Here is an 18831-nt window from a genome sequence, read left to right as displayed (position 1 = left end):
TGCTTTTTTCATATGCCTCTATGGAGAAATATGTTTTGTCTTATCCAGCTCTTTGATTGTATACTTTCCTCTTGTGACTCTTCTTATTCCTCAGATTATGAATTATCTGATATGCTGAGAAAGTTGTCTATTGCATACAACTTCCTCCTGCCTCATTATTAGGACACATTCTTCCAGGTCCATGTCCCTAACTTGAGTACTAAAAATCTATTGTGTGTCCAGAAGGACTCATGTGTTTTCTATAGCATACAGCATCAACGTGATTATTATCAAGGAGAACAGCAATGGGAAGAAGCACAGGCTATTCCACTTCACTGATTCCAAGAAAATGTGTCCTCATACTAGGAATGGAAATGGATTCTATAAATGTGGCCGTCATCATGAGAGAAAAATAATTTTGGACAGAGAAGTACTTGACATGGCTAATAGAATTACGTATACAGTGTTAGCCTAACATTATATGAAAATAGATATATGAGCAGTGGGAAATATTTAAATTGATTAGTATAAAGCTAGACAAATACCATAAGTTTTTTATGGTGTACAAATTTTATTGATATCAAGAATCAAACAGGCAGGTCTTAATACATTCAAAGTAGAACACAAGAAAAGTCTACCATACAAAGTGCTCTGATGGGTCTAAATAAAATGATAAATTGAACATCTTTTCCTTGATTTTAGAGTCCTCTGCTTACACATCCTTACTTTATCATAATACCCATGTAAGTCTCCTAATGCTTAGGGTGTACAGTCTACGTTTTCTAGAAGAAGCATGAGACATAAAATAGAGCAGTGTATGCTAAATCCCATTGGAAGGGTTGCTCACACTTATTATTAGTAGTTTCAATTCATATTATTTTCTTTCCATAATCTATGAGTATCCACATGGCATTAGAGTGAACCTTCAAAATACTTCAGTAGGTCAAACTAACAAATTTCCACAGCTTTTCCTGCCTTTCCTTGCCTGGCTTGTTTGTGAAAAACCTAAACTTAGATGCAGAGGGGCAATTCATCTGAAGGACCTGAGACTCAGCTGGAAGCAGGAAGCAAAGTGAGTCCTCCACCTTCCTTCAAGTACCATCTCAGTTCCCATTTCAATTGGCATAAAATATCAACACATGTTGTCATTTTCTTGCTTAGGGGAGGGGCACTGCAGAAAACAACTCCAAAATAAAACAGTATGCCCCAGGTCCAGCTTGAGATCTCTGTATTCTGATATCAAGACTACCCTTGATTATAGGGAGAACATTCCATTTGTTCCAGGCAGATAGTCAACATAAGCAGGTATTCCAAGATGCTATATGCACATGTGTGCGCACACACATCTTTTGTCCCATTAGAATGTGATTTCACATAGTTTCATGATCAGAGCAGAAAAAGACCTAAGAACTGCATTTAAACCAGGATATTGCAAGAGACACAGAAAAGTTATATATATGGAACTGAAGAAAGTCTGTTTCAGACTGAAATAGAAGTAACCTTAGTCTCCTAGCTCAGACTCTATTCTCATTCAATTCACACAAAAAGCATATTTTTGTGTGTATCCACACCTGTATCTGGATTTCAAACAGAGCTAATACATTCTGTAGACTTTGAAATTTAAACAATTTTTTCAGATAATTGCAGAATTTCTTTACTTACCCCTTACTCCTACATACCCCCTTAATTCTTTATAAGTTCTCCTCTTAAAAACTGTATGTGTTTGTGTGTCTCTCTGTGTGTATATATGTATGTATATATACATATAAGGATGAATACATGTGAATACAAACACATACATACACAAAAAAATTCATACATCTTATCAGTCTGTAACATATTACTTTTGTTTTTAGGCCTTACAATTTTTTTAGACAAATAGCCAGTATGTTCTACTATGAGAAAGACTGTTTAATTTATATCTTGTTATATGACTCCATTGTTTGCTTTGAATACTTTTTTATTAAGTAGCATACACAAGATATCATTATGGATTGGTTTTTATAAAAACAAGTCTTAGGAGAAAAATATACTTTAATTTCACTGTTCAAGTCTCACTACTGTAACCATGGTCCAGAGTTTGACAAAAGAGTCATGCATACATTCTCGTGAAGGGGACATAATGCTGATGAGAAAAATTTAACAATGGTTCTTATAAAAGCTCAACCAAAAAAAAAAAAAAAAACCTAAGCATGGGAAGAGCTTCACAATGCCAACTGAACACAATAGAAAACTGATTGATGTTAATAAATGTGAGTGTGGCGATGAGAACAGATATTATTACAGAAGCAACTGCCTGTACATAGTTCAAGGAACTTGTTCAATTAGATATCAATTATCATAGGATGGGATGCATCTTAGCCAGCATCACCTTGTGAGAATTCCCACTGGATCATGTCTTAGAGAACACTAGATTATGTCTTAGAGACGTCTCACAGACTAATAACAGTGCAGAGCATAGGGAAGAAGACAGAGACACTACAGAATGCCTAACCCATTACAACAGGGACATTATTCAATTGAAATTTGTTTTTTAAAAGATCCATATTAATTACACTATTCTAGGTAATTATCACATCTCCTCATTAGATGCAAAGGAAATACTTCATAAGAAAGAAAGACATTATATGACGTCATGTTTCCATAGGGGTTCTATGCTCCACTAGGACCAAGTGTGCATTGTCCAGACAGTTAATAAGAGAGGAAAACTCTTTGGAAAAGAGCTGAGTTCCATTTGTCATGTCAGAAAATGGCCCACAGCAATTAGGTAGGCCTCGCATGGTTCATTTCTGGCTTTCCTAAGTAAAATCTGATAAAAAAAAAAAAGAGTGTTTCTCGATATTTCAATCTTAACATTAGGGTGGGATGTGTACAAGAAAAGATTGAGGCCCCAAACCAGTTCATGGTCCTCTTGTCAGTGCCAGACCTTGCACTGTACATGTGCACACCATTGGTCTGCTTCTCAGGAGGAAATAGTGCTTCGTGCTGCATGATGAGTGACGAGTATTTCCCTTTCTTCCTCTCAGGACATCCTGTGCCACTTAAGGGAAAAGGCACCACAACACAGGGCATATCATCCTTTCTCCCTATGGTAAATTTTGCAAAACACTAAAGGAAAGGTTGGATTCTGAGGAAGAGGTGGGTATAATAAAATCAATCAATGTATGTAGTGGCATGGATCCTAAAGGCAGGAAAAATTCTTGCATCATCCACTCTCAGGATTCCTTTGAGACTACATGAGTAGTTTTCTTCATCATGGATTCCCTTGAGTGATAGTAGATAAGAATGAGAGACTCTCAAAAGATGAAAGGATTGTCTGCTACTAAGAACAGAAGGGATAGGGACTCAGACAAAAATCAAGTCAGAGTGAGCAGTAATGTAAATAAGTATCTTTCATTTGAATTTTTCATGTGGCCATGTTGAGGGTCACTTTATACATGCATAGGTGTGTCACCTGGTACGCATGCCTATTCAGATTCTTTTGTTCTCTGAAAGAGGACTATCCCAATATTAACTTGGAATGTCATGCCTGAGAAAGATACTCATAGAAGAAAAAGTAAGAGGGCACCATTCACCAAAATGCTTTTGTGAATAGAAGTGTGACTCAATTGTGAGGATTATCTAATTCCAAGAAACCTTGAGGTTTCAATTTTGGAAAACCAATGCGGCAATAAAGTATATTTGAAAGCTAAAAAAGAAAAAAGTTCAATGTCTTCTTCATTCTTTTCAGTTGTAGCTACGCATCCATAATTGCCACGGCTCTGGTTTACCTTCAAAGACATATTTGTGCTTCAGCTGTTTGGATCTGTAATAATAGAAGCTTCTCCTTATCCCACACAGGATACGTTATCCATAATTGCACGAAGGGTCCAAAATTCTTATCAAATGTTGAGATTCATACCAGGCAAATCACACTGGTCCCTGAGTGATAAGATTTCAATGAACAACAGATTAACTGGAATGAAGAGTCGGTGCTCACAGTAACTTCTGTTTTAAAGGTGAGGAAGTATTTTGCATCACCAACATTCAGCCATCCCTCTAAGAAATGCATATGTGCTTTCTGTCCTTGAGATTGCCTGATGATGACAGTTTTCTTGAACTATGAACACATGACCTCTAGATAAGAGGCATGGTAAGTAAAAGTCTGACAAGGTCAAAGATTCATCACAAAGACATGTGGACACTTTCTGTTGGAAGTTAACTTTCTCATACATCAGTTGGACTTTGTTTTGGCATTACAAATGCTCCCATTGACTTCACCTCTGTAATGAAACCATGTGAAATAATAGCAGAACAATTAATAATAGTGATAAAAGTGTGATTTACAAAATAAATGTCTTATATCATACTTAACAACAACAACAACAAAACTATTCCTGCTAAGTAACAACACTACAAAATAGCTGGTCTATCAAAGACTTAAAAGAAGTTACAAGAAAGTTGGATGGTGCCCTTTGTTCAATCGATACATGAAATTGTTTTCTTTCCCTACTAAAAAATAAAGCAGCACTTTTGTCTTTGCCAGATATTGCCATAATAACCTCATGTCAAATACTGAAGAATTAGCCTAACCTACTTCTAAATAGTCTACCACACTTAACTATTGAGCATCAGCTAACTCTAGAGCAAATATCATTGTTTTAATTTTATTTGGGCCATGATCTGAGATTGCTTCTCAGTAGACTGTGGAGCTATGGTCCTAGACATTAAGAGAAAAGATAATGCTCTGAGAGTAGGCATGGTTAATAACACTAGGCAAAGTTACTGAATGATCCTTCTTGGCCCTCAAGCTTGCCCATTGAGCTGGCTCTCATTGCCAAAAACGTGGGACCACATCACAGGGACGAAAGTGAAGATCAGTAACTGAAAGTGGCTTTGTGTACTCAGAGCAATTTAAAGGCACAGTAATACCTGGGAATTTTCCATTTTTCTGATTTGCTATCCTTTGTACCATATGAAAGTTAATTGTGGTATTTCATGTACAAAGCTTGTTCTTCAAACAAGCTGCTGCTTACAATTAATTTAAATAGTGGAATATTTATTCATTTTAAGGAATGAATATGAAACTGTGAGATGTTCTCACATGTAATACAGGGTGCTTAAGTAAGAAATTCACTACTAATCCAGATTGGGCTGTATGCCCAGGTGTACATGTATATTACCTCTTTACTCTCTGTGAACTGAAAGTACAAATTCATCCAATCATAGAATCAGAATGAGGTATTTTCTGTCCCTGCCATTTTTTATTGGTTGTTTATTTTCAAGAAGAGCACTTTGGTTTTTGTTTGTTTTGTTGGTTTTAAGTAGTTACTGCTTATTTTTTCTTCTTATACTATTACTAATATTATTACCTATTTAATTTATTTATTTATTTATTTATTTATTTATTTATTTATTTATTTATTTATGCAGTCATTTATTTATTCATTTTACATCTTGAATGCCTCACCCTATCTCTTCTCCCTTCACAGAATCTCTTCCCTTCTCCTCTGAGTGGGTTAGGGTCCCCATGGGTTATCCTTGCACACTGGCACATCAACTCTCTTCAGGATTAGCAAATCTCCTACTCAGGCAGTTGGGTGGGGGTTTCCACAGATAGTCAACAGCTTTAGGGATAGACCCTGTTGCACATGCTGGGGGACCCACATGGAGTCCAAGCTGCACATTTGCTACATATATGCCATATGTCACGATGCAGCTTCTGTATTATGGTCAGTCCTTCATAGCTCCCAATGGTCCAGGTTAGTTGAGTCTGTTTGTCTTCTTGTTGAGTCCCTATCTCCACCAGGATCCTGAATTCTTTCCTCAACTCTTCCATAGGAGTCCCTGGTTCCATCCAATGTTTGTTGTGGGTCTCTTTATCTGTTTAGTCAGCTGCTGGGTGAAGCCTTTCAGAGAGCAGTTATGATAGGCTGTCTGGATGGCCCACAGAGAAGCTGGCCTCCTTTGAGACAGACAGAGCTTCGGGTTGTGATGTGAAGTAGAGATCTCTTATTGTAGGTAGCAGTGTGGACTGAAAGCCAGGAAAGGCAATTAGAACAGTCAGTAGGGCTATTTCATTGATATTGCAGCCAGAATGCTGCATCTCTGATTCTAGTCCTAGGTAAGAACACATAGGTTCCTGCCTGTAGTTTGTACTTTTGTGCCAAGATTCTGGTTTGTGACAGGCTGGGAATCTCTTAAGGAAGTAGGGTCTCAACCAGTGGTTCTCAGCCTTCCATGTGACACTAACATAGTTCATCATGCTGTGGTCACACCTAACCACAACATCATTTTGCAGTTATTTCATAACTGGAATATTGCTACTGTTATGAATTATAATGCATACTGTGCGGAATACATGACATGCAGGATGTGTGAGTACCCCAAAAGGATTGTGACACAGAAGTTGGGAATCACTGGTCTAAACTCCTTATTTTTAACCAAAAAATTTTCTCAAATACTTTCTACAATGTACATTGGCCATTAATTTTCTTGTGTTTTTAAATTATAAATGGATTTTATTGGAAATATACAAGGAAGCTTGCTTTCTTCAGATTTATATGAAAATTGGCTTAGCGTCCTTGATGAAGAATCTCTGCTTGGAAAAATTTCTGCTATACAAAGGTAATGATACAGTAAACACTTGAAGAACTGCAGAGAGTTAGAAGCTATGCATTTTGAGTATACATAGGTTTGCATTTACAGGATTGTAAGTTGAAATGGTGTCCCAAGCCAAGAGGTTTCCTTTGCTCAGACATGTATAGCCACTTTATAAACAGGTGCATTTCTCAAGCAAGAATGTTGTACCATTTCTCTAATCCCACCACTTGAGGGTCTTTTACATTATAACTCTCATGGTGTGGACGACAGCCAATGCTATACAGTTGTGTGCTGGTCAGACTAGAATATTGGTGTGAGACAAATTAAGAGAAGTATGTACGTATAATACTTGTGGTTTATTTACATTGTAATATAATTACCATGGTATTGTGAATATTGCATATGTTAAACATATATCATTGAATTCATGTTATACAACCTGTATCTCAATTGCTTTACACCTATCATTTCAGGCCATTACTTATATTCTTAAAACTGTGATACAGCTCTTATTTTTTCATGTGTGATTATTAATGTTGATCATTAATAGAATTTTATTGAGAACTATCTCTGTCAAAGGATTCTGGACACAACACAGAGGGAGTACTCAATGCCATTCTTTTCTTTCTATGCTTAAATAACTGTTGTGGGCAAAGTAACAATATTACTGGGCTGTTCTATTTCTTAGGCATGGTTCCTATGAGGTAAAAAAGAAAAAGCTCACTGAATATAAACATTTGTCTTCTGCTTCTCAACTACATGAATGACTTCACTAGCTACAAACTCCTGACATCAGAACTGCTGTATGATGATATCCCAAGCCCTCAAATAATGAGCTATTTTCCTAATGAAAATAATTTTCTACAGTATCTTTTCACATAAATAGAAATATAATTAGTTTTTTTAAAAAAAGTGTTGCTACACTGTTCTACAGTGCTACAGTGTTTCTGAACTCAGGTAGTAAAGATTGTTGGTATATGGTTCAATCTTGTAGCATGGCTTTTTAAATATAATTGTTTCTAAGTGAACTTTGTAAAAATGATTTCATATCCAAGATAAAATACATAAATTATGGATCAAGGGAAGAAAGGTGAGAAATACAGCAGGAGACAGTCTGATTGTGTTGTACTACTAAATAGTAGACTCTTAGCCATGGGAGTGTTTTATGGTGAGAATCTGGAAGAATTTAGTCAGATAAATTCTTAACTTTTATTTATTGACAAGTACTTAAAATGCCATTTTGATTGTCGTTTGGAAGAAATAGGTGCCTGAGAAACTGAAGTGGAGGAGAATACTGAAAATGCCATTTTCAAATGGCAGAATCTATGTAGAATCATTACTCAGATACCTTGGAGACTTAGCAATAACATAATTTATTATATGTTATATAATAACATAATTTATTATAGCTATATAATAGATGATAATATGTAATACGTGAGTGAGACTATTTGTAGAAAAATACAGTTAAATATAAAACTGAAGTTGTTTCTTGTAATAATCTCTTCTGCTTTGTTTAAGAGGAAGGAAGAAGGGAACATTGAAGTAGAATAACTTGCACCTTTTTCAGTTATGAAGAAGTTTCCATTGAGGAAAGTTATGTTGATATTTTTCTCTGCTAAATGAATATTAAATTTCATCACTTGACAAATATTCTCATTAAGACACTTTTAAATTGAACAAGCAATTCCCAGGACTTTTCTACTTCATTGTGGTAACACCACCATGACTTCCTGCCTGTGGACCTTATTTCTGGAAACCCCTTGTTAAAAAGTGCCTTTGCTTTCTTTTCTTTTACTGTTGATGTCTTTTTTGTTGTCTACCTTCTTTCTTTACAAAATGTATGTTCTTTGTTGATTCTCTGTGAATTTCTCATCATGCAACCCAGTATGATAACTCATTTTCCAGTCTGTCCATATCTATGGGAGGAAGGGGTTGTATGGTTGGGACTTAGAGGAGGGCACTGCCATCAGTGTATGATGTAAATAAAGTAATGAAAAGTATCAATGCATATGGCTATTCGTAAAACTAAGAAATACAGAATACAAAAGACTGAGGTACATAAGACTGTACCTATAATAATTCAAACATTCTATTTTATAAAACTATTCTATTTTATATAAGTAGGAATTAATGCTAAAATATTAGAAAATATATTATATAACATACAGTATAATTTTATCATTATTCACTAATGATTATTCATAAAATATGTGATATAGTGAAATATATATATATATATATATGTATATATATATTTGTAAGCAATGTGCTTTTACATGACTAGCAGTGAATTTTGAGTGAATATGAACCACTATTAAGCACAATGATCACATGCTCCAAAGTACAGCTATAATAGAAAACAAAGAAACAAAAACCACACGAGGTAATCAGGAGTTTTTTCAACTTCACTGGAGTTTTCACGCACTACCACTATGCATGCAGCATATTGTTGGCTAAAACATCAATATCTAAAATCAATATTTAGAAGGAAAGAAGGTAAAAAGGAGAGAATGAAAGAAAAAAAATATATGATTAAATTCCTTCAAACTACATTAACAATCTCCCTTCCCAATCCTTCCTGAAACAGACTAATGCATCTCCAACTCCAGAAGAATGCAATCCTAGGGTGTCCTTTAAAGACAGTGACCTTTCTGAGATACTCCCAATTCCTAGTTCACAATTAGGGCTTTGTTCACAAAGGGAAAAAATCAGACCTCCTTACCTTTTTTGAGAGGTCACTCCCAGATAATGAATTCATGCACGTAGGATCCAATAGCACATAAGGGGCTATAAGGACAGATAAGCTGTAGGTGATTCCTGGTAGAGGTTGTATTTTTAATAGCACACTGATGAGCTGTTTTAGCAGGAGGTAGTTTGCTTGTGGCATCTTCATTAGAATACTATACACAGAAAAAGGAGAATTTTACTACTGATTGTCTGACAAGTAATTTTACTTACAAAATGCTGAATACAAAGGAATTAGGGTAAATGTTTTGTACACCAGCTCATAGTATAATTAGGATTCCAAAAGCAGTAGGAATATACAGCAAAAATATTGTCTAAACTATTTTCTGGAAATCAATTCTCGCTATAGTATTATGGGAAAAATTAAACATTATATATGAATTTCTCTGTACTACATATATACCTGCTACCCACAGAACCGAGGAGAAATTGCCAGGTTCCCTGGAAATAGAATGAATGAAGCTTGTTGAAGGTCATGTGTGTTCTGTATATGGAAACATAGTGTTGTTAAACAGTGAATCCTGTAATATCTAGATTTATATTAGTCAATTTAATTATCTCCCATTGTGTATATATATATACATCTTCATATGATTTGGAGGCAAACACTATATAAGTAATTCTAATAGCCATGCCAAGCAATTCTGTGTCAAAAAATTACTTTTCGTTCATGATGACAGCCTCGTTTATAGAGTCCATTTCAATTCCCAGTATAAGGACAGAGTTTCTTGGAATCAGTGAAGTGGAATGGCCTCTGCTTCCTCTCATTCTGTTTTCCTTAACAATGGTCAGGTTGATGCTGTATGCTATAGAGAACACATGAGTCTGTCAGGACACAAAAGACTTTTTAATACTCTAGTTAGGGACATGGACCTGCAAGAATGTAGTCTATCAATGAGACAGGTAGAAGTTGTATGCAATAGACAACTTTTCTCAGCAATCAGATAATTTATAATCTGAGGGTAAATAAGAGTCACCAGAGGAAAGTATACAATCAAAAAGCTGGATGAGAAAAAACAAGTTTCTCCATGGAGGCATATGAGCAACCACAGTTGGAGTAAACTCTCTCCTATCTGCTACACCTAGGGAGGGCACCAACGCACATTCAATGAACAATTCAGTGTCTAAGGAAACTGCAGTCTCAAGGCTTTTTTTCTTGTGTGTGTGAATATTTCTCACAGGCAGTTAAGAATAATTCCTTTCTTGCAAAATTATTTTTAGATTGTTCCAACAAACAGTGACTCTGGGCCAGAACAACAAATACAAAAGTAGAATTAAATCCAGGTGGTGGAGGTGTTCTCCCCTGTTTTCAGGTATTTCTTCTCTAAAGAAATCTTAGAGAGTATGTGCTCTGTTGTGCATATGGTTTTCTAGGAAGTATGCAACCTTGGCTTTGTCCCTTTCTCATGAATGACCAATGTGATGAAAATCTTCATTTGCCTTTGCTTCTGACACAGATAGAATGTCAGTGCTACAGTCAGAGAAAGATTTACAGCAACATAGAGATAAAAGGACTCCAGATCCATTCAAGTGATCAATATAGAAACATCTACACATAAGGGACACATACTTGCATATGGCCTGTGTATGGAAATACACATTCAAATTGCTGCTAAGAAAGTAACAAGAGCATTAAGTTCTTGGGATTTCTGAAACATTCATAATGTACAAAACCCTTCCAAACTTTAATTTTAAAATATCATCAAGTTGACACATTTCACTCAATAAACTTATTTTGGAATGTGCCACTTCACATTTGTCTTTTCACTGAGTACTACTGCTATTGTGTCCATCTTATAAAAAAAACAAACCAAAAAGGCCAGACAATTTTGGTACATGCCTATAATTTCAGCACAGTAAGGATTGAAAGTTCCTTACCTTCCTTCACATAGCAACTCTCTGTTTTATAAATGAAAATAAAGTCAAATATGTGCATTGAGTTTGACCTGGTTTTGTATCAAAATCCTGAAAATATGTATAGAAGAAAAATAAAAGTAGTCCAGTTTTAGTTTCCTTCAAATAATCAAGAATATCACCACATATTTTTTTCATGATACATGAAAAAAATTTGAATAACTATGTTCTCTGATCTCTAAAAATGATAGTTATTGTCACTTGTCTGAAGGTCACTTAATGCATTAGAACTTAACCTTTTTGCTAGCTTTTAAAAGATCACCTTTGCAAGCACAATTGATGATCTTACAATTTTAAAACTTATCAAAGTGCTCCTGGTCATTTCATTATTATTATTTATTTGGTTATAATTTATTTAGAGAGAAACAAAAAAAGGCAATAGAAGGAATGGCAGTCAGGAATTCTCCAATAAACTGAATATTATCTCTCATTCAGTAGGGGAATTGCTGGTCATAGGGAACTGCATATTTTACATGGACTGTGAGATATGGCTACATTTACAATTTTCATTACAAAGCAGGATCTACTTAGTGTCCCTTCCCCCTCCAGCACTGAGCTGTGCTTTTCAGTCTCTGTGCTCAGCCTGTGTGACATTCCTGGATGCCAGTCCCTGCTCTCAGCCTGTGGTATTCCTGGCCTTTGTTCTCTAGAGAACAACACAGGCCACTGCTCACAGCACCTGGAAGCCACACAGAAGTTAATCTGCTAGACTTGAAGTATGAGGATCTTAGCAGGCGACCTGCTGAGACTGGAGCCAGCCAGCTCTTGGACTTCACCTGAAGCCTGGGAGGAGGGTTCTTCCTAAGCTACATATTGACTACTATTTATTAAAGTTTTGGTCATGATTGGCAAAGGTCGTCCTGACTCAGTTCTCTTTCACCTCCCCCATATATCCCCAGGATTCTCTTTCAGGCCTTGGTCTCATCTGTCTCTGCAAGCAGCAACAACTTAGTTTTGAAAAGACAGAATATTTTTTAATGTTGCTGAATTTCTTACTGCTTAAGAGAAATCTTACACACACAAAAGAAAAAGGTCTTATGACCACAGGTTCCTTAAAGACGCTGAATTTTTTCTTTGAAAGTTTTCTCATTTTAACTTACTTTTATTTCTTTATTAGATATATTCTTTATTTACATTTCAAATGCTGTCTCCCCACCCAATAAGCTCCCAACCCATTCTCCCTCCCCCTGGTAACCAATCCACCCACTCCTGTTTCCCTGTCCTGGCATTCTCCTATACTAGGGCATTGAGCTTTCTCAGGACCAAGGGCCTCTCCTCCCTTTGATATCCAACAAGGCCATCCTCTGCTATATATGCAGCCTGAGCCATGGGTTCCCTCCATGTGTACTCTTTGGTTAATGGTTTAGTTCCGGGGAGCTCTGGGGATATTGGGTGGTTCATATCGTTGTTCCTCCTATGGGGCTGCAAACCCCTTCAGCTCCTTGGGTCCTTTCTCTAGCTCCTCCATTGGGGACCATGTACTCAGTTCAATGGTTGGCTGAGAGTCTCCCCCTCTGTATTTGTCATACACTGGCAGAGCCTCTCAGGAGATAGCTGTATCTGGATCTTGTCAGCAAGCACTTGGTGGCATCCACAATAGTGTCTGGGTTTGATAAGTGTGTATGGGATGGATCCCCAGGTGGTGCAGTCTCTGGATGTTCTTTCCCTCAGTCTCCTCCACACTTTGTCTCTATATCTCCTCCTGTGAGTATTTTGTTCTGCTTCTAAGAAGGACCAGAGTATCCAGACATTGTTCTTTCTTCTTTTGCTTCATTTGGTCTATGAATTTTATCTTGTGTTTTCCAAGAGTTTGGGCTAATATCTACTCTCAGTGAGTGCATACCACGTGTATTCTTTTGTGATTGAGTTACCTCACTCAAGATGATATTTTCAAGTTCTATCCACCTAAGAATGTCATGAATTCATTGTTTTTAACAGCTGAGTAGTATTCCATTATGTATATATACCACATTTTCTATATCCTTTCCTCTGTTGAGGGACTCTAGGTTCTTTCCAGCTTTTGGCTATTATAAATAAGGCTGCTATGAACATAGTGGAGCATGTGTCCTTATTACATATTGGAGAAACCTCTAGGTATATGCCGAGGAGTGGTATAGCATGGTCCTCCTCCGGTAGAACTAATCCCAATTTTCTTGTGACAGCAGTTTCTTTAAAACACTGAATTGTTCTTTGAAGATGTTTTCATTTTAATTTTAGACTTGTTTCTGTTTGTAACTATTTTGATCTGATGTATATCTTTGTACCGTATTGAGCCTGATATCTGAGAACAAATTTGATCCCCCTCAAACTGTAGGAATGGATGGCTATGAGCTATCATGTGGGTGTTCGAAATCATTGAAAATTTTTTTTGCTAGTGGGATTTTTTGTAATGATGAACAAATGGTATTTTTCAGTTATTTTCTTCAGAAAAAATATATCCAGAGTCTTGTTTTATTACTCTTTTTAGGAAAATTATGTTTTTCAAGTGGAAAACACAGAAGTTTCTGTTATTTTATGTCAAAATCCAGACTCTTTTATAATGAGGTTATCATGTACTAGAAGGCTATAATAAAATTATTAATTATTAATTTAATGAATAAAATACTGTTTATTTTAGTGTGTATTCATTTTTAATTCTAAATAATTAAAACATTGAGAATTCAGGGTTAGACCACTGAACATATGTAGTCCTTCCATAGATTTCCCTGGTTCTTACCTTGGAGTGCTCTTGGAGCTTCTGCATTGCCAGGACGGAACCACAGTTAGTAATCTTCACTGTTCTGAAAGTCAAAAAGAACCAACCATCACAAATAATCTGACAGTAAAGTCTTGAAGTATCTAGTGGTTTTCTTTATTTATAATTTCCAGCTCTCTAGCATGGAAATTATAAGGACCAGTATTAATGACATGTCTTCTGACCACAGATTGGAGTCCTCAGGAGACCTCCTTGATTTCAGGAGAAACCCGAGGGAACCTTGGTCTATTGATCCACTGTAGAATAAGAAATTGCATTCAACCATCAACACTAACCAAGACCAATATTATTACAAAATGATTCACATAGTTCTCACCAGTCTGTCAGTGGAATATTGAACGTTGATTTGGCATGAGCACACAACCTAGTACCTAGAGAGTCATATACTCACAGTGATAATGATGACTTAATAAAGGACATTTGAAAGATATGGTTATTTCAGCAACAGTGAGAAAAATAGATGAAAACAGAGAGACTTTGAGGGTACATATAACCATTAGCTTTCATTTAGCGATAGCCAGTCTGTGGAGAGGATGACAATGTGTCTAACCTGGAAAACGGAGAAACACCCCCACCCCTCCACACACATACACACCCTACCCGAGAGAGAGAGAGAGAGAGAGAGAGAGAGAGAGAGAGAGAGAGAGAGAGAGAGAATTTTGCACATTTAAATTAGAAAGACCAAATATAGGGATATGTATGCAGAGAGAAATAACATAGAAAAAAAAAAAGAAATATATAGGCACATTAATTAAAGTTTAAAAAAAACCCACCAGAACTTGTACACTTATACCTTCACACACATGAAATGAAAATAAGAAGGAATAGGAGAGGAAAGGAATCATATACTATAAAGGAAGTATAATAAAATTTTAATGAAGAGACAGAAAGAAAGAAAGTGAAAGAAAGACAATAAATAAAGAAAAGAAAAGATCTTATTGCCTCTAAGATTGGCAAATTTTAAATAAATTGTGTGCATATAACCAATTCTCCTCACTTCATTATACTGCATCTTTACTGTCTAGTATTAGTAAAAGTATAGCTCAATGCTATTGGTCTATGAGTTTCATTTCTATGGACATGAAATTCAAGACAAAAGTCCTTCTCAAGACTATTATTATATTTTAGATGCCTTTTATCCCAACACGAGAAGACTATAAAATGTGATTTGTAAATTTATCATGATTAAGTTTCATCTGTATTATTTATATGCATACACATTTTCACATATGTGATCTCAAAAACAAAATTCAATTTTAATCCCAAGTTACTTGAAAATAACTTACAGGCATTCTTATCATTGATAGTAACTTCTCAATTATATCATTCACTGTATCGATGTTTGTTGCTGTTTGAAAATAACTTACAGGCATTCTTATCATTGATAGTAACTTCTCAATTATATCATTCACTGTATCGGTGTTTGTTGCTGTTACACAAAAAGGCTGTGAAAAGTACAGAGAAGAATGGTATAAAATAATTTTGAAGCTCATGATTATAATATTGGTTATTGTCTAATCATTACTTATAATCTACAGTCTGTAATGGCAACTCTAATATAGAATAAACATCTTGTTTTCTTCCCTTGAGATAACTCTGGAAGACTGTCTGTCTATCATATTTATCACCAAATTAACTATGGGGGTACTTGGTATACAAACATAACTGTCACAGGTTGTGTATGATAACAGAAGACTGAGTAGCCATGGCTACAGGAGCTCAGCATCCTGATTTTTCTTTCATTATGGCAGCAGACAGGTAGGGAGGGTGGTTGAAATAGAGCACAACTATTTGCTTCCTCCCGATCTAGACTTCCATCTTTTGACACTCTTACCTTCATGCACAGCATGTGCACAGTTTTAGGTAAATAAGGATTAATAGCAGCAGATATTAAATAAGAAAACAAGACAAAAACAAAATAAAATTTAAAAAGCAAAATAAACAAAAGATGAGTGAGTACTCTCTCCATACAATGCTCCATATAATATAAGCACTGTGTGTGTCTATGAAACAAACCCTTAAATAAGAAACACTTGCTATCCAGAAAGATCCTTGAACCAAGACCAAAGGAAACCACTCAATAAGCCATCTCTTTCAGAGGGTTTTTATGTATTGTCTCCTAAACATACCTTATTACCCTGAAATAGTTGTGTAATAATTATTTAATAGGTATGCATGTAACTCAGTGATAAAATTACTATGTATTATACGTGAGGTTATGAGTTTTATCCTAAGCACTATACACACATGACCACACATGCGCACGCGCGCGCGCGCGCGCGCGCGCACACACACACACACACACACACACACACACTCACACATACATGATAAGTTAATAGAAGTTATTTCTAAACAGAAGTTACATGAAAAGATAATCCTATGGAGAGAACATTCAAATAAATATGAGGATAAAGAACTATGATTATTACCTGGCCTTCCAAAGCAGGTGTGAGGATGCACAGAAACTTACTGAAAGAGAAGGGGACAGAGGTAAGAGATAAAATGGTACCAGAACATGTGCATGTGGAGAAGAAATTAATTCTTGATAATATTTCACTCTGTTTAAGCATAGTTTATACTTATCTAATATAATAACAATTATTTTTGATTATAGAGAAATATTTTAAAACAAATAATAATTGAACAATGTATAAGTTAGTATATAAGAAATAAGAACTCGGGAGGAATACTGTTTGTTTCTAATAATAATACTTGGCTTGGAAATATATGCTGTTGCAACTAGCTGACATAGTTTTCAGTCATTTAAAAAGTAGTTCTTCTGTTTTATTGCTTTGCCATGTGGTTCAATCTTGTTCATAGTGCTTTCTATATATTCCTTATAAAATACACATGTGTGCATGCCATTCATATTTATCTATTCTATATATGTAAACCTCATTATCTCTCCCGTCTACCTTCTTCTTAAGTCTCCATCTTCCATTACTTCTATAAACTGCCTGTCTCTCTGCTACTCATGAACTTGAAATGTCAGTTTTGATTTGTATTTATATACACTGTCACAGCTTGGAATGTCCTCAGTGAACATCTGCAGTGATAAATTTTTCTTGATACTCTTCTTAACTTCATTAATGGTTCTGCTCAAATGCAAGAAGAACAAACAATATAGAAAAGTTAATTTTCTAATATCTTATTTTAAGCTAATCATTGTTAATAGTTTATAAGTACCATCTAAGTGTTAAATACAAGACACTTATTATTAAACAACATGTATTATTGGATTAGGCAATATTTAAAAATATTTTAGAAGCAAAGATATGTTCAGGTAATAACACATTGGCCTAGGAAACACAGCCAGTTCTCAGAACTTTTTTTTTGCAAGGTTGTTGTCAAATTGCCTACATCTTCAATGAACTACAATCCAGAAATGGAGGGCACACTTGTGATCCAGATCTTGAGGCTGGAAGACAAAGCCTTCTGACTTGACAGGCCCAGGAAATGCAGCCAACACCTTCAATTAATCCCTAGAGACTGAGGGAAGTAGATCTGAGGTCTCTAGGGACAAATCAAGTTCCCAATCAAGGATTGTTGGTACACACCTTTAATCTGAGTCACGCCTTCTGCTGGAGGCCTATATCAGGACATTAGAAGAAGGAAGACTCATTCTTTGCTGCTTACTCTTAGACTGCCTTCAGACCTGTAGATATCTACTTCTTCAGGATTCCAGTTTATACAGAAGACCACGTAAAACAAACTAGCTTCATGAACTGAACAACTAGGAGATTTTTTTTTTTGATTTCCTATTCGCAGATGCACATTGTTGGGTAAGTTGTGTCTGCAAATTATATGTTGAATGAGTTAAATCTCATTGATATTTGATATATTCAGTGTGTTACAGTCATCTTGTTGATCAATGATTTTCTGATCTAAAAAGCAACTCTTAATGAATCCATTATTCTTCTCCATGGTTACAACCCTATGTGAGGTAGAGTTTTTCCATCTGTAAGCTAAGGTGTACATGTTTTCCTCTTTCTGAAAATAATTATCTATCCTGCAATAATCTTTCAATCACAGAATATTCTTCTCACTTCTGCCATGGTTCTAACATCCATAACTCAAGCTGACTTACTAAGGAACCATAGACTGATTCTTGCCCAAAGACTGTCACATTCATATTTCAACCATGAACTGTATTCACCCACTCTATACTCTGCCTACAACCATTTTTGTCAGAAGGGTGGATTATATCTGTGACCCTCAAAACTACACACACACACACACACACACACATACACACACGCGCGCGCACGCACGTGTATGTGTGTGTGTATGTGTACATGTATGTACACATATGATAATATTAAAAGTGACATAGCAGGTAATAAGTGACTTTGGAAGAAATCTTATAGGTACTTTGTGATATGAAATGGCTTGTTTTGATGTTTTGACCAGGAATCTGCATGTGAACACTGAAGTTCCTTTTCTCCGATTGGTTGATCAATAAAGTTTCTAGTGGCCAAGGAGCTGGGTGGAACAGGCAGAACTTCCAGTTTTACCACAGGAAGGCTAGAAATTGCAGGGGAGGAGAAAAAGATTCCCCATGGTACAGAGGGTGCAATAGTCACCAGCCATGTGAGATCTAAGGTGTTTTGGCCATTGGCTGCTTCCACAACTGTCCTGGAATAGCAGGAGAGAGATTAGAAACATAATATAGCTGAGGGTAGATTTAGGGCACTGAGCTAGAAGTAAGGTGACTGAGCAAACAAAGTTGAGAGCAGATTCAGAGATGTTGACCTGATGGTGAAAAGAAGGGTAAGAGAGATGAGGAAGGCTTAGAAGAGCCTGGCCCTGAGCTAAGGCATATCAAAATGAGCTAGTTGTGTGTCTATCAT

The 18831-nt window shown here is 35.9% G+C and overlaps 1 protein-coding gene across 1 annotated transcript in view; it reads right to left on the bottom strand.

Moving 5' to 3' along the window:
* Window positions 1–9299: 9299 nt before the first annotated feature.
* The window catches only part of LOC127683711 (rho GTPase-activating protein 20-like), a 106029-nt gene continuing 96497 nt past the window's right edge, over window positions 9300–18831 (bottom strand). Inside the window, exons 16-17 of the mRNA XM_052180972.1 lie at window positions 13940–14003; window positions 9300–9464 (exon numbers count right to left, since the gene is read on the bottom strand). Coding sequence (XP_052036932.1) covers window positions 9300–9464; window positions 13940–14003 — 229 coding nt within the window. The remainder of the gene's footprint in view (window positions 9465–13939; window positions 14004–18831) is intronic.

Source organism: Apodemus sylvaticus, chromosome 4 (genome assembly GCF_947179515.1).
Source record: "Apodemus sylvaticus chromosome 4, mApoSyl1.1, whole genome shotgun sequence".
Lineage (NCBI taxonomy): Eukaryota > Metazoa > Chordata > Mammalia > Rodentia > Muridae > Apodemus > Apodemus sylvaticus.
This window is presented reverse-complemented; position numbering and strand designations above follow the sequence as displayed.